Here is a 16,100-nt window from a genome sequence, read left to right on the forward strand (position 1 = left end):
AGCTCACTGTATGTAGCTTGGTCACAGTTTTAGAAAACAAATAATAAATCTCTCAAGCAAAGAACTTCATAGATGTATATTTATTTGTTTGTAGATGATTCTTTGAGGAGCATAAATGGGGAATGGAATTGAGAGGAAGAAGGGAGGAAAGGTAATCAGGAAAGAAATTTATTAGAAAAAAAATGATACATGATAAAACAGGAGTATCCATATTAGGCAGCATGGTATGATCTAGTCATACATCTATAAAATTAAACATATATGTATAAATGTTACTGTATGTGTAAATATATAATGCATAAATTCTTCTCCAAAATAAAGTCAAATTCACATGATACATTTGGCTTTTATTGTTAGCTTTTCTTGGCTTATTCTTTGACCCAGGTTGGTCCAGATGGTCTGATGAAGTTAAATGGCTCAGCCCTCAACAATGAGTTCTTCACTTCAGCAGCTCAAGGCTGGAAGGAACGACTCTCAGAAGGTGAGTGTCCTACCCTACGTGCCTCCTCGATTGTATATGCACTTGGAGCCACTGTGAGGGCATATTTGCACCTCTGTGCCTCGATGAGTTTTTGAGTGGATTTGGTAGGCAAAGGTTGTTACGTTTCCATGGAGTAGAAATGGCTATCCTGTGTGAACACTACACTGACTTTTTTCCAGAGCCTGTGTAACCAGGTTGTGGCTCTAGATGGAGTCTAGCAATGTTGTTTTTTTTTTTTAAGTTTATTTATTTATGAGAGAGAAAGAGAGACACGGCATGAGTGGGGCAGCGGCAGAGAGAGAAGGAGACACAGAATCCGAAGCAGGCTCCAGGCTCCAAGCTGTCAGCACAGAGCCCAATGCGGGGCTGGAACCCACAGACTGGGAGATCATGATCTGAGCCACCCAGGTGCCCCTGTTTCTTAAAGAATTCAGCATCACCTGGGAAACTTAAAAAAAGAAATACAGATTTTAAGGCCCTACTCCTAAAGATTCTGACTTAGTGATTCTAGATTACTGTCTAAGAAATGAAATTTTACTAAGCTCCTTACTAAGTGGAGTATAGAATTAGAGTTACTCTCTTCTGTTTGTTTTTCTGCACACATGGAGTACAAACTAGCACTTGAAAAGTCATATGAATTATGTCAAGGCTTGGCTTAAAACAAGTGTGAGAAGCTTTAACAGAAATACATTTATAGGGCATCTGGGTGTTTCAGTCTAAGCCTCTGAATTTGGCTCAGGTCATGATCTTGTGGTTTATGGGTTCGAGCCCAGCTTAGGCCCTGTCCTGACAGCTCAGAGCCTGGAGCCTATTTCAGATTCTGTGTCTCCTTCTCTCTCTCCGTCCCTCCCGTACTCACACACTGTCTCTCTCTCAAAAAAAATAAACATTAAAAAAAAAAGATTAAAAATAAATACATTTATAAGGAGAGCATTAGGAATGCTATTCATTGCTCATTTTTTTCAGATCACTAGCATTTAAGGTTAATTGACAAGCTAAATTATCTACATTCACTGTAGTTGTTGACATTTTCCTTCCTATTGTTTTGGGGGTTTTGTTGTTTTTTAGGAGGCAAATTCTTTCCTTTTTTCTTTTTCTTTTAATTGTTAATTCTTTTTTTTTTTTAATGTTTATTTGTGAGAGAGAGAGTGCTAGCGGGGGAGGTGCAAGGGAGGGTGGGGGCAGAGGATTGGAAGCAGGCTCTTTGCTGACCACAGACTGCCCAGGGCAGGGCTAGGGCTGGGGCTCTAGAGGCATGAAATCATGACCTGAACTTGGACGCTCAACCAACTGAGCCACCCAGGCGCCCCCAGGGGGCAAATTCTGTTTACAAAAGCTCTCTCACTGATTACTCTGGTCCTACCTCTTAAAGATTTTCTTGAGCGGAGACCACTTTTTTTCTGAAAGAGCTAAAATTACAAAAGTACTATAAAAACATGTACATTATCATTACCTTTAAGAATAATTTGGTAGGGGCACCTGGGTAGTTCAGTGCATTAAGCGTCCAATTCTTGATCTCAGCTCAAGTCTTGATTTCAGGGTCGTGAGTTCAAGCCCCACATTGGGCTCCATGCCAGGCATGAAGCCTTCTTAAAAAAAATAATAATAACAATAATAATTTGGTAAAGGGCTTATGCCCTGTCCAACCCTCTAGTTTTTTAAAGTAGGTATTAACAACAGTGATCCCTTGATTATTATCAGTGTTAACTGCATAGGAGCAGTCGCTGCTATACCTAGAGTCAGGTGAGCCGCAAAAACTTTGAACACGGTACACATGTGAACAATGCAATGTTTTCTACTCCTCGTTCTGTCATGTATGGTAAACTCAACAAAAAGGTAGTTCTGGGTTGGATTCTGACAGGTAAATTCCTCTTTTCCTATTCATATGCCCAGGACTGTGTCCTCGAACACTTTTCCTTTCTATCTTCTTGCCCCCAGGAGACCTTAAACTTCAAGTCTACCATTGCTATTTCTTATTCCTTGATCCTTGATGTCCAGAGTAGTAGAATATAAGACAGCAGTGTTTCTGAGTCACAGCTTGAAGATGGCCTACTCAGCACAGTGAGCGGTTCTCTGCCGATGGAGTGGGAGGCACTGAGGCGGCTGGTAGTATGTGCACCTGACTGTCATGTTCCGAGCAGCTGAGTGTTTGACGTGTTGAATGCCTCCTTGTCAGGGCGCTGGAGCGGCACAATTTCTAGAGTAGTCAGAAAACTGACAACTCCTGAATAGCTCCCTCTCTTTACTGTAGCCTCAAATGCCTTTGAGCAGGGCCATAGCTGTTCATTGTGCAGTAGCAGATAAAGGGCATAAAATACAAGTCGCCTCAGAGAAACAGAGCTTTAAAATAATAAAATACTCAGTGGCATTATTTACTTAAAATGTATAATGAGAGTCATATCAAATTTCCAATGGAAATTAAACCTTCAAGGTCAGTGATAAAAGAAATCTGTAGCGAATATGATGTTCGGCATCAGGGGGCGGTACTGCAAGGGAGGCCCAGAGAAAAGGCACAGGTGCCTCAGCTGGGGGCTGAAAACGACAGCAGTGGCACACAAGTGTTTCTGTTTCACCTGATGGCATTGAGCTGCTCCCTTCAGGTGAGGAATTTTGGGGAGATTTCCTTTCACATGATGGTATTTTGACTTCTGCACGAGTCTTTTGTAATCTAGAAAGTTAAAAGACTGAAACAGCATATTTCCATTGAGTACACCCTCCCCCCCTTTTTTTTGTACGTTACAGGTGAGTTTACACCTGAGATGCAGGTGAGAATTCGACAAGAGATTGAGAAGGAGAAAAAAGTAGAGCCATGGAAAGAACAATTCTTTGAAAGCTACTATGGTCAGAGGTAATATCAAGACAGGTTCTATAAACCAAATGTTCATTCCTACATATATGTCACACACTGTTTCATCTTAGTACATTTCTAGAAAATCTGGTCCTCAATTTCCTTTTATTTTTTTCACTAATTCTCTTTTAGCAAAAATTATTTTTCTTACTATGAGTCATGGGTGCACAGAATTGGATTACTTAACTCTTAACACATTACTATTGTGGGTCGGATGGTTTCATTTAAAAAAAAATTGTTACCTTGAATTGGAGTCCCTTTCTTTGAATAGGTTGAGTAGTTCTTCCAGGGACTTTATAAGTTATGAGAATACTGAAGTTCTGTACATTTTTTCTAGTAGCTGATATCCCGTAAGATAATTTATCCAACATCACTAAGGAATCCCATAATATGGATCATTACACCCAGTGCATCATTAAACAGCCTTTCCTCTGTAGAAGGCACTCTGAGAGGTATTCATAGCTGAATCAAGATAAAACCCTGTTCTCAGGATACGTGGTCTAAATCATTTTTCCCTAACAAAAAATCCAAATAAAAATTTAAAGGGGACATTTAAATAGATGACAGTGGAGCTGTATAGTTTGAAGTAGGATTGAACATCCAGATGCTATTGGTTTGTCTCCCTTCTTGACTTCCCCATCCCAGTGGCAGTCCTTAAGAACACTCCGTAACCAGTTTGAGAACTAATGGCTCTTTTCCGTATCTCCAAGTAGTTCATTGCTCCCCTTTATGGTCACTTAGGAAGTGATTCCTATTGAGATTTAAGAGTCTCACTTATTCAGGTGCCTGGACGGTTCAGGCGGTAGCGCATGCAACTCTTGATCTTGGGCTTGTGAGTTCAAACCGCATGTTGGGAATAGAGATTACTTAAAAACAAAATCCTAAAAAAAAAAAAAAAAAGTCTCACATATTGATATTTTTCCACTCTTGGTATGAACTTTGAGCCCTTTGTAGAAATTATGGTGTATACATTTAGAGTGTTACCATAGATAACAGTTACTCTATAAATATTGTTTATTCCCTCCTCAGGCAGATAGAGCATTGTAGCAATTCTTGGGTCTTTCTGTTTTCAGCTCTTACTTTTTTGCCAGCTTTTATAGAAGAACTGTGTTTTAGTGTTGTGTAGTTTTGTCATTAGCCCTTGTGCAGTCCTGATCATTTGAAGTCACCGGAGAGGGTGCCTTGCTTTTGCCTGTTTAAATAATGTTCTAAAACAATAGGAGGCATTGCTCGTGACCCCTGCCCAGTAGCTTAGCTCGGGCGAGGCCACACTATGGAGGTCTCATCGCCTCACCCCCGGGACAGCTCCGAGGCATCAGTCTCAGGATTATGGAACTGTACTGAGTGAAGTTTAAACAGGGTTCCCAGAAACTCCAGAGGTCTAATCATCAGTGCCTGGAGAGTGTTGACAGCGCACTCCTACTGTCTTCTCAGGGGCCCTTCTACTTCTTGGCCGGCCTTCTCAGGTACTACAGAGCAGAGTTGATCAGGGTGCATAGGTCTTGGACTTCTTTCACTTCCCTTGTGAGTAGTCCGTGATGCTTCTTCTAGACAAGGTAGCCCCTCTTATAAGCACAAGTAATGACCATAATGAACATTATTGAGCTTTAGTATGTGCTAGGTACTGTTCTAAGTACCTTACATTTATTAACTTAATAACAGTAAAAGTATCAATTGATAAATCTCAGTATATAACTGAAGAAAGTGAGGTACAGAAGACTAGTGACTCACTCAGTGTCACATGGATCATATCAGAGTCAGGATTTGCATCCAAGCACTCGAACTCCAGAACTTCACTAATGGGAACAGTAACGAAGATAACGTGTGAGGAGTGCCTCCTCTGGATCAGGGTTTCTTCTAGGCGCTGCCATATGCTGTTGTCTCGTAGTGCTCTCGATAACATGGGCCATTTCTCACCTAGAATATTTTTTTCCCCCACCTTTTAGTTCTGGCCTGAGCCTTGAGGATTCAAAGAAATTGACAGCCTCGCCCAGTGATCTCAAAGTAAAGAAAACCCCAGCTGAGCAACCAAAACCCATGCTTCCTTCAGAGGCCTCACCTGCCAGTACAGTCCCAGTGATTCCCCAGTTGGAGTCTAAAGAAGAAGTGGCGCAGACGCCATCGCCAGTAAGGAAGGAAGAGTGTGAAAGTCAAGATCCGGTGCCGCCAAACTCCAAGCCCACAGAGCCTCTGCTGTCCTCAGCAAGCAATACCCAGGAGCTTGGCAGCACACTCCCCGTCAAGTGCCCAAAGGATGACGAGCTCTTGGAGCAGAAGCCAGTTGCCTCTGTTGAACAGGAGTCTGAGAAAGAGAATCATCTCACTACAGTTTCTAATTACAACAAAGATGAAAGCCAAGGAGCTTCGGTTACGTCCCCAAACAAACCCAAGAGTCCTGGGGTGGAGAAGCCAGGAATGAAGCCCGTAGCGGAAACCGGTCCACAGGAGACCACTGTGAAAGAGCCTCCATCAGCTCTGGCTGATCACAGCCCCGAGAGCCTCAAGAGGAAGTCTTGTCTCCTCCAAGAAGAGGCCCCTGTGAGCTGGGAGAAGAGGCCACGTGTCACGGAGAATCGCCAGCACCAGCAGCCATTTCAGGTCTCGCCACAGCCCTTTCTCAGTAGAGTGGACAGGATCCAGGTGCGAAAAGTACCACCTCTCAAGGTAAGGGAGTGGGAAGAATTGACAAAGAGAGACAGTCTGAACACTAAGTTTCTGGTCATACTTAATACATTTCAAGTCATTTGTGTTATTTCTTAATGCAGAAGCAGTTGTATATATTTGATACACATGTGACTTGGTCTTACACGAATAAAGTTATAGTAAACAGGCATTTAGAACTCCATTCCTAAAGATCTTAATTAGTGTTTGAGTAAGTAAGGTGCCTTGATATCTAATGTAGACCTTCTCTACCCACCCACCCTGCTGGCTACTCTTATCTCTTAAAATAGTTATAGAAATTATTCTGTCTCATGTGACAAAATAAGAAATATGGTAAGAGAGAAAGTCATTGGTGTGATTCAAAGAACTATCTTTGGGGCACCTGGGTAGCTCAGTTCTTTGTCTAATGCTTGGTTTTGGCTCAGGTCATGATCTCACGGTTCATGGGTTTGAGCCCCATGTCTGGCTCTGTGCTGATAGCTCAAAGCCTGCTTGGGATTCATTCTCTCTCTCTCTCTCTCTCTCTCTCTCTCTCTCTCTCTCTCTCTCTCTCCCTCCCCCCCTCTCTCCCTCTCTCCCTCTCTCCCCCTCCCCCCCCTCTCCCTCTCTCCCCCTCCCCCCCTCCTTTGCACTTTCTCCCTCTTTCTCTATCTAAATAAATAAACTTAAAAAAAAAATAAAGATCTTTGTAGCAAGAGCGCTGATATTTAAGTGTACCTTGGCCCTTTTCTTACTGCTGTAACTCATTTAATGTTCTGTGGCTCTAGAACTACCTTTAGTCCCCCCCCCCCTTTTTTTTAAGTTTATTTATTTATTTTGAGAAAGACAGAGACAGTGTGAGTGGGGAAAGGCAGACAGAGGGAGACAGAATCCCAAGCAGGCTCCACACTGTCAGCACGGAGCCCAATGCGCAGCTTGAACTCAAGGAACCTTAAAATCATGACCTGAGCCGAAGTTGAATGCTCAACCAACTGAGCCACCCAGGTGCCCCACTGGTTCCATCTTTTTAAAGGAAACGTGTGGCTGCCTTGAGTCACTGCTGGTTTCTTGAGGGGCATTAGCAAGGTGGAATAGCCTTGCTAAGCTCTGCTGCTTAGGACATGTCATTAACTTCCATGTTAGCATTATATTGCTGCTTATCAAATCTGCACATTCCTAAAGGGGTGTTGCTGAGATAGTATAGTGTATAAGACTGCATTTAACCAGTAGTGAGCCCTTTAAAGCCCAAACACATTTTTACTTCTGATCTAAAGGTTTAGTAATACTCAGGTTGTGTTTAATTTTGGTTTGCAGTCTATTTATTCATTTAATAAATAGTATTGATACATTTTTATTAATAGTATTTATTAATACTGTTGTGTCTGTGAACCCAGGTACTGGGTATTATTCATTCACATTAGGTTACAAGTAGAAAAATAATCCACATAAAATTCTTTTTTCTCCCCTTTTTAATTTAACTTAGTTGAACCAAAGTTAGTTCTTTTCAGGAAATATCCCTTAGAAACATTCAGTTGCTAATACTTGACCCATTTCATTTACTGCATGATTTCCCTCTCATTTTGTTTATTATTAGTTGTATGACATTCTTCGTGACTTTTTAATTTTAAGATTTGTACACTTAAAATATCCTTCTTTTTAAAGAAAAATGGTTGACACCTTTCTACCCTGCATGCTTTGCCAGAGATTGTGAATTTTATGAAAATCACTTTTACTATTCTTACAATACTGTGGATTGATTTTTTTTTTTAATTTAATGCCTAGAACATTTATAATAGTTATTTGCTCCTTTAAACTCTAGCAACTACTAGGAGGGTCCAGACTTTGATGCATTCTAATTAACTCTGATAGCTTCTGAAGTATAGTTTCAAATGGGAGTCAGGTTCCTTTCACATATAATTATATTATGATATGAAAATCAGTGGGTTTCAACCCTGATAAAAGCATTTTTTCCCCTAGGGGTCTAATTTGTAAATTTTGGGATAAGACTCAGAGCACATAATAGTTTTAAAAAGCTCCCCAAGTAAGTATTAAGCCAGCCAGGAAGGAGAATGACTATAGTAAATATATATATAATGTGCATCCTCCCTCCCGGGGATGGGCAGAGTAGGGTGCGTCTGTGGATCATGCACTGTCTCTGCCTTCCAGTGCTATCTAGAAGTCTCTGTCATTGAGCTGATTCAGCCTATATGCTTAAGTGCCCGTGGGTGTATGTGTGTAGAACAGAAGAGAGTGAGAATTTTTCCTTGGACCTTGGAAAGAAAACTAGGAAGACAAGGACAGTGGGATGCTTCTTTCTCACACACAAATTTGAAAGCGCAAGTACCGCAGAAAGGTCTGTGTCTTAACAGATAAGCAGTTGTGAGGTGTAGGGCCATTAGGAGGGAGTTGTGTTGAGAAAAGAGATAGGTTGATGTGGGTTGGACAGGATGTCGGGGGAGGAGAGACTTTGGCATCAGTAGAGGAGGTGGAGGGACCCTGGAGACAAATTGGTGTTGCTGTCTCCACAGCTGGGTCTCTCGGCCGTGGACCTCCCACCGGCGTCACTGGTGTGCGGTGTTTACCCTACGGGGAAAATTCAAGTGTTGATGAAGTTCTATTACTCTTGTAAGTGAAAACTAAGCTCTGGTGTTTTTGTTTTTTTTCTCCCTCTTTCTTTCAGATCCCTGTCTCCAGAATCTCCCCCATGCCTTTTCCTACATCGCAGGTCTCTCCCAGGGCTCGTTTTCCAGTCTCCATCGCTAGTCCTAACAGAACAGGAGCCAGAACTCTTGCAGACATCAAAGCAAAAGCCCAGCTGGTCAAAGCACAGAGGGCAGCCGCCGCCGCTGCTGCCGCAGCTGCCGCTGCCGCCTCAGTTGGAGGGACCATTCCAGGACCCGGCCCCGGGGGTGGACAAGGTCCAGGAGAGGGTGGTGAAAGGAAACCTACTAGAGGAGGGAGTCCAGACTCAGACAGAGCCTGTGAACCTGGAAGGGGCCCCGCACTGGAATTGGCAGGAACTGGAAGCAGGGGAGGTACGAGAGAGCTTCTACCCTGTGGTCCAGAGACTCAGCCCCAGCCCGAGACCAAGACCCCAGAGCAGGCTCAGCCTCCTGGTGTCTCTGGAGCACAACTACAGCAAGCCCTCCCAGTGCCCCCACCCCCTGCCAGCAGCGGAGCACGCACAAGTGTCCCGTCACCAGCCCGCACCAACGCACCCCCACCAGCCGTAGGGAAACTGAGCAATGAAAAACTGCATCCCACCAGGGCAACAGCCACAGTGGCCTCGCTTACCCACCCACAAGGGCCCAGTAATTGCAGACAGGAGAAAGCGCCTTCTGCTCTGACAGACTCTGCTCTCCTCTCCGGTGCCTCGCCTGTTCGTTTTGCAGCTGATGGCACTGTAGAGCCCAGAGCAGGTTCTAGTAAGAATACACCAGACCCTTCAGCCTCAGCGGAGCCAACTGCTAGTACGTCAGTGGAGATGACTCCCTCTCCTTTAACATCTTTATTAACAACAACCACTTTAGAAAAGCTTCCTGTGCCCCCGGTCGGTGTGACTGTAGCACCTACCGGATCAGCTCCATCTTCGAGCACTTTGCCAGTAGCTTCTAGCCTTAAAACTCCAGGAACTTCTTCAAACATGAATGGACCCATTTCAAGGCCAAGCTCTAGTATCCCTGCAAATAATCCTTTGGTCACTCAGCTGCTTCAGGGCAAAGATGTTCCCATGGAGCAAATTCTGCCTAAACCTCTCACCAAAGTTGAAATGAAAACTGTTCCACTGACCACAAGAGAGGAGCCGGGGGCAGGAACCCTCGCGGGCGCCGGTGCAACAGAGAACAGCAGAGAGGAAGTTAGTGAGAGGCAGTCTCATCTGGCTCTACAGCTGCTGGGCAAATCCTTGCCGAGTAAGCAGCTCCCCCAGGTGCCGAGATCCCTTCAGCTCCTGGCAGGGAAGGATCTGAGGGACTCTAGCATTGACACACACCAGTACCAGGAAGGACTAAGCAAAGCCACCCAAGATCAGATCCTTCAGACTCTCATCCAGAGGGTTCGGAGGCAGAATGTTCTCCCGTTCGTGCAGCCCTCCCAGTTCAGCTTCACTCACTCAGGTTTCCAGGTAGAAGAGATCTCCACGAGCCAGAGGTTCATGCTGGGTTTTGCTGGCAGACGGACATCAAAGCCTGCGATGGCAGGTCACTACTTACTTAACATTTCCACCTATGGCCGGGGTTCAGAGAGCTTTAGGAGGACCCATTCTGTAAACCCTGAAGACCGTTTTTGTCTAAGTAGCCCCACTGAGGCCTTGAAAGTGGGATATACAGACGGTAAAAACGCAACAGGAGATAGTAGCAGCAGCAGAGAAGATGACACTGATGAGGAAAGTACTGGTGATGAGCAAGAACCCTTCGTGGTGAAGGAGGAGCCACAGGCTCCCCAGGGTTCTGGCAAGTGTGAAGCAAGTTCAGGACCCCACACTAGAGAGACCCCATCCATCAATGATTGTTTAGCAAAAAAGAATGTGAAAGCGGAGACACCAGTGCATGAGCAAACCATTTTTAGCAAGGAGAATTACCTGTTCCCTAGAGGCCAAGCATTTGATGAGAAAACCCTAGCCAGAGATTTTATTCAGGCAGCACAGAAACAGATGGCTCACGCAGTGAGAGGGAAGACGATGTGTAGCAGTCCGGAGCTTTTCAGTTCCACTGCTCTCCCTCTAACTGCAGACAGCCCCACCCATCAGCCTCTCCTCCTCCCACCTCTGCAAGCCCCAAAGCTATATGGAAGCCCCACACAGATTGGGCCAAGCTACAGAGGCATGATCAATGTCTCCACCTCATCTGACATGGACCCTAACTCTGCCGTACCGGGGATGCCTGACTGTAGCCAAGTATCTAGCAATGTAGGTGATGTCATGTCCTTTTCAGTGACTGTCACCACTATCCCTGCTAGCCAAGCTATGAATCCCAGCAGCCATGGCCAGACCATTCCTGTTCAGGCCTTTCCTGAAGAGAACAGCATAGAGGACACGCCTTCAAAATGTTACTGCCGGTTGAAAGCCATGATCATGTGCAAGGGGTGCGGAGCGTTCTGCCATGATGATTGCATTGGCCCTTCTAAACTTTGCGTCTCCTGCCTTGTCGTTCGGTAATGCGACTAGAAAGAACACGCTGTGAAGGAGGCAGGAAGGGAAGGAAGGGTTGATGAGATGTGTTTTTTGCGTCCTTTTGGAATCACGGAGATAAATAAGTAGGTTTCAGTTGTCTTAAGAGACAAAGGTTACTTAAATCAGGAATACAGAGTGCAGATCTTACATTTTAGAGGAAGAGCACCTTGTATAGTAAGTCTAGGTCAAGCAAGACTTTGTGAATTTGTGACAAGTTTGCACTTAAAAAATCATGTAAATATGTCACATTTTGTTTTAACATTGTTTTTCCAAGTGTTTAGGTAATAATGTATTACTTTAAATTCAGATTTATGTTCCGCTTCATGTGACTCTGAGAAAACTTTAATGCCATGCATGGTTACCAGAAGCTGTCTCTCTTCTGTCCTTTTCTACGTGTCCAGGAAAAGAAAAGAGTTGAAGGAGTGGTATGGAGAAATGACCATTCAAGCTGATTATGTCGTGATGGTCTGACTGGAGGCTTTACATAGATTATTCAGCCTTTGCAGGATCTGGAATCAGGGTTTGCTCAGTCCTTAGAACCTTCATAAGTTCAAAGTTTTGATAAGGTATTGATTTCACAGGTAGTATTTCAGACTCCAAAACCTCTTGACCTGGTTCTTGGCTTCCACAAACCTGTGCTGTTGCCAAGCTCTGCTTGTGGTTTGTGTACCCCTGCCCGCAAGTCCTCATACCGTGCCCCGGGACCACAAATGTGGCCCCTGCTCTGACTGTCACCTGTGCAGGGCAGCAGCTCCGGCAGTAACACCCGACTATGTTGTCAGTCGTGGGAGCTTACCAGTGGGTGGGAAATACTAGGACAAAAATAACCAAAAATGTTAATGATGGGGTGATCTGAACTACGTGTTTTGTTGGGTAAGGGAGTAAAAGTGCAGAAATTGTTAAACTTGAACATAACAGAACTTTGGGAAACGGTTTTAACACTAGAAACAAGGTAGCCTTTCTTTTCCTCATCTTGCCCCATCCTTATCTGAGGTTCTGTAGTCCGCTGTTGGCACAGGGAGAAGAGCTCGTGGCTGTCATGCCTGCTGGTTCTGTTAAGCCCATTTGGACCTCCCCGGCATCTGCGGAGTGTGGGGGAAACTTACTATTCTACCGCTCTGAACACAACGTGCACGCGTATGGTGAAAGACACTTTTCCTGCTTCAGGAAACATGTCCTCTGTTTTGGATCACTGCTATCTATGCACTAGAAATTTCTAACGTAAAGGGGCTTCAGTAAGTGGCTAAGGGAATGTCTAGTAAGGAGAAATTAGCTTCAAAGTTTTGTTATTTGTTTTGTTGATTTTTTTTGTTTCCCTTTTTATTATTTTTTTAAAATCTTGTCTCTAGTGACCGAAGAGTTTTGAGTACATATATTTAGGTCGTCGTTAAAGAACATTAAAATAAATCTACAGTTTACCAAAATTTGGTATTGAAGAATTGGGTATTGTCAATGTGCATTGTTTGCATATTGATTTTAAGTTTCCTAATTTCAAGTGTGTAAAGTAAAAATATTACTGCACCCAAGTACACTTGTGGCTGTACTTCGTATTCAGGATGTGATATTTACCATATGCAGAACAGTGTAAACTTACTAAGTCACATTCCAGATTAGGAGAAAATAGACAGTAATACTCTTTGCTCTTCCCCATTCTGTTACCCATTCGCCTCCCTGCCCCACAGTATACCTGCTTGTAATACCTAGGAACCCCATAGGAAATTTACTACCGCACTATTTTTCAATTTTTGCTTCTGTTATCTTTTGCAGCCCAAGGCAAATATAGGATTAATACCTGTGTTCTAGTTTCAGCTGAGATAATAGGATGTCCTCCTAACTTCCCTTTTTCTTCAGAGCTTAAAAATAAGAAGGCTGAAAGGATCCAGGGGTAAGGATTCAGTTCTCCAGCCAACATCCAGCAGGAAACAGAAAGCATGGTTCTGGTCCCCAAACTTTCAGTACCCTGGACAGTCCAAGGGAGGGGCTTAAAAGCACTTCATGCTTTTAAGGACCGAGGGCTGGTCTGTGCGCTGAAGTGCCCCTGTGTTTCAGAATGGGCGCCATGCTAGACGTTAATTACCAATTTGGATTCTTCAGAGTGAGTTTTTGTCTTTGCACCTTTGCTGTCCTAGAAAGTCTCTCCTCCATGGTTCCCCTAATCTGAGGCTGGACAGACTAACCAGGAAAGCAGGAAGGATATCAGGGATTTTCAAGTCCATTTGGAGAGCAGACCATATTGTGCCTCTTCATCTCCACCAGGCCCTTGCAGATGGGCCCTGAGCATTATTATTCCCCAGATTCTCTTAACAAATGATATTCAGAGAATAAAACATTTGCATTTACAAATGTCCCTAAAACATTTGTCTACTAGGTACACTGCCTCAATCTTGACAGAATGAGAGAATAGTCTCAGGATGCTAGTAAATTAAATACAATCCAATTGTCAGTTTGTTTCAAAACAGTGGTTTCAGGTAGAAAGTCATTTAAGAGCTGAACAGAAAAAGCAACAGCAACAAACCAGACCTATTCCAATCTGGCTGTCTAGAAAGTGAAGCAATAGGGAGAAGAAAAATCTTTGTATTGTTAAGAGCATGGGACTCCAGTATCTTTAAAGCAGTTTTTATCATGGGTTTTCAGAGTTGCTTTACTCTTCAGTTCAATCTGAGAGGTTGCGGAGAAGTGCTGAGCTTATTTTTATGGTACGTAGTTGCACTATTTCCAATGACTAGTCAGGTATTGTGCCTGATGCTTATGCCTCCAGGGTGTGCGCACGCCTGCGGAGACCTTCCTTTGCAGGTCCCCTTGGGGAGAGAGCGTTAACAAGAAGTAATCATCTCCGGCTTACTTAATGAATGTTCTAAGTTGTCGAGTAGAGAAGGCTCCCTGAATCTTAAAAAAAAAAATTTCCGTGAAAATTCTCCATCCTATTAAATAGAAGATAAAGCCAAATAACCTGGAGTTGTTTGCCCTCCGTTCCTTAACCCCTATGCTCAAGATATTGAAACTCTATGTAGTATCTCATGTAACATTTCTAAGATCTGGCAAATGGGACATTTTTCTTGGGGTAGGGGAAGCATACTTGCGTGGGCTGGGAAGGCTCCCAGATGCATGTGTTTGAGGAATTCTCTCAGATTTAAATAAATAGCCAAAGGAAGACCTCATTGCCTTCTGGGTGAAGGTGTAAATTCATATGTATTAATGACTTGACAGTTACCATCCTGATTGCTTATTAATTGCCTTTCTCTACCTTAGAGCCCTTAAGGAACTCTTAGATGAAATGAATTGTTATAATGAGGGGGTCTTCTCTGGTCACTACACCACTATTTATTTCTAGAACTCACTGTCCGTGAGCAGTGCCAGGGTTTTCTCTGTGACCTAGAGGTTTCACTTTCACAACAAGGAGGGAAACGTCCCCATTACAACAACGTGCTGAGTAGAAACTTGGCCAGTGGAAGATTTCAGCTCAATTTGTAGACTAGTCCAAAGAGACTCTGAGAAACATGATCATAGGCAGGGATCTTTCCTACCATGTTTCAATACCTACATACCTATTGAAAGGGAACAATAGGTAAAACATTTCCTAAAGTTGAAGTAAGAGCTTCATAGATTCTTGGTTACTTTATTTTTTTTAATGCTTTACATTTGATACAACTATTAAAGATCAATTTTAAAAATAGCTTTCCAGTAATATATTTTAAGTAATATATATTTTAATATCTATGTAAAAAGTGACAGTGGAAGACTGAATTTCTCATATGTGGTATATATAATGTAGGACCTCACTGTTAAGGCACAAACTATTACAAAGGAAATTAACTCTAAAAACACTCAGATTATTTCCAAGAAATGCAATAAGGGGAATAGTTTTGAAGTTTATTTTTTATTTTAAAAGAAAATTGACTTATTTACCACAAGCTATTTTTTTTTCCTTCTGGCTTATAAGGTTTGTACAGACTGGTTTGGTAAATGCTAAACTTTTGTGTCTTTTGCCTTTTTAAAGGAATTGTTAACATTGGAATTGAGGGTATGTACAGAGAAGTTGGTGTCAACACCATTTAAAAAGTCATATTTTTTCACAAATATAGAAAAATCATTTTACATAAGAATTTTAAGTATTTGCAATAAATATATGTATATAGATTGTATGTATTCATATATTCTTATTTTTCATTTTATTATTAAGTAAAAGATAATTAAAGTGAAAATAAAAACCTTGGAGTTTTTGGTGAATCTTGAGATCTGACATCCATCTGAGAGCGGTGTGGGTTAAGAGCCCTCAGCTGTTGCCTTATCTTTTCATTGGAAGATTACCACAGATTGTATAGAGGAGTAAAATGAGGAATTTGGTGATAAATATATCAGGGTAGCATATTTCTTTCAGAACTCTAGTAAAAATATTAAATTCACCTTATCTGTCTGTCTCTGTTTTCACCCTTTCACACCTTATCTTCTGTCTCTTAACCACCTGGTGTTCTGGGAATGTTAAAAACAGACAAACACAAAAACATGGTTCAGTCTCTCTCGCTCTTTTTTTTTGTTTGTTTTGTTTTTAATGGGTCCACTGCTTTTGTAACAAAGAATGGTAAGAAAATATTTCAGGGGGAAAATAGGTTTTTCTTTCTCAACAGCCGTTAATCATTTGCAAACATTTGCTGCCATCACCTTACAAGCAGTAGGACTATGTGAAGAAATAATCTCATGAAGGTAATTGACAACTTTTTTTTTTCTGTTCCCATTTCTTCTTTGAGAAGTGAATTCACTCACCAGCTCTGTAGCCTCCCTGATTTATCTCAAGAGGGAGTTTCCTAACCAGTTTTATGTCCCTGCTGATTGATCTTGAGAGCTAGAAGAGCTAGGAGAACGTGGATTTTGAACTGCTTAGTGCTGGAAAGGATGATTTTGCAAATGAGGAATGAGCCAGATATTAGGAGAGCTTAAATGTCCATAGCCCCATACCTACAGAC

At 42.6% G+C, this 16,100-nt stretch overlaps 1 protein-coding gene across 4 annotated transcripts in view; it reads left to right on the plus strand.

Moving 5' to 3' along the window:
- The window catches only part of ASXL2 (ASXL transcriptional regulator 2), a 127,898-nt gene extending 112,635 nt beyond the window's left edge, over positions 1–15,263 (plus strand). For all 4 annotated transcript variants that reach the window (XM_029938156.1, XM_029938157.1, XM_029938159.1 and 1 more), the window contains 4 exons: positions 385–481; positions 3,224–3,329; positions 5,276–5,993; positions 8,650–15,263. In XM_029938156.1, the coding sequence (XP_029794016.1) occupies positions 385–481; positions 3,224–3,329; positions 5,276–5,993; positions 8,650–11,124 (3,396 nt within the window). In that variant the 3' untranslated portion in view covers positions 11,125–15,263. The remainder of the gene's footprint in view (positions 1–384; positions 482–3,223; positions 3,330–5,275; positions 5,994–8,649) is intronic.
- The last annotated feature ends 837 nt before the right edge of the window (positions 15,264–16,100 follow it).

Source organism: Suricata suricatta, chromosome 4, assembly GCF_006229205.1.
Source record: "Suricata suricatta isolate VVHF042 chromosome 4, meerkat_22Aug2017_6uvM2_HiC, whole genome shotgun sequence".
Taxonomy (NCBI): domain Eukaryota; kingdom Metazoa; phylum Chordata; class Mammalia; order Carnivora; family Herpestidae; genus Suricata; species Suricata suricatta.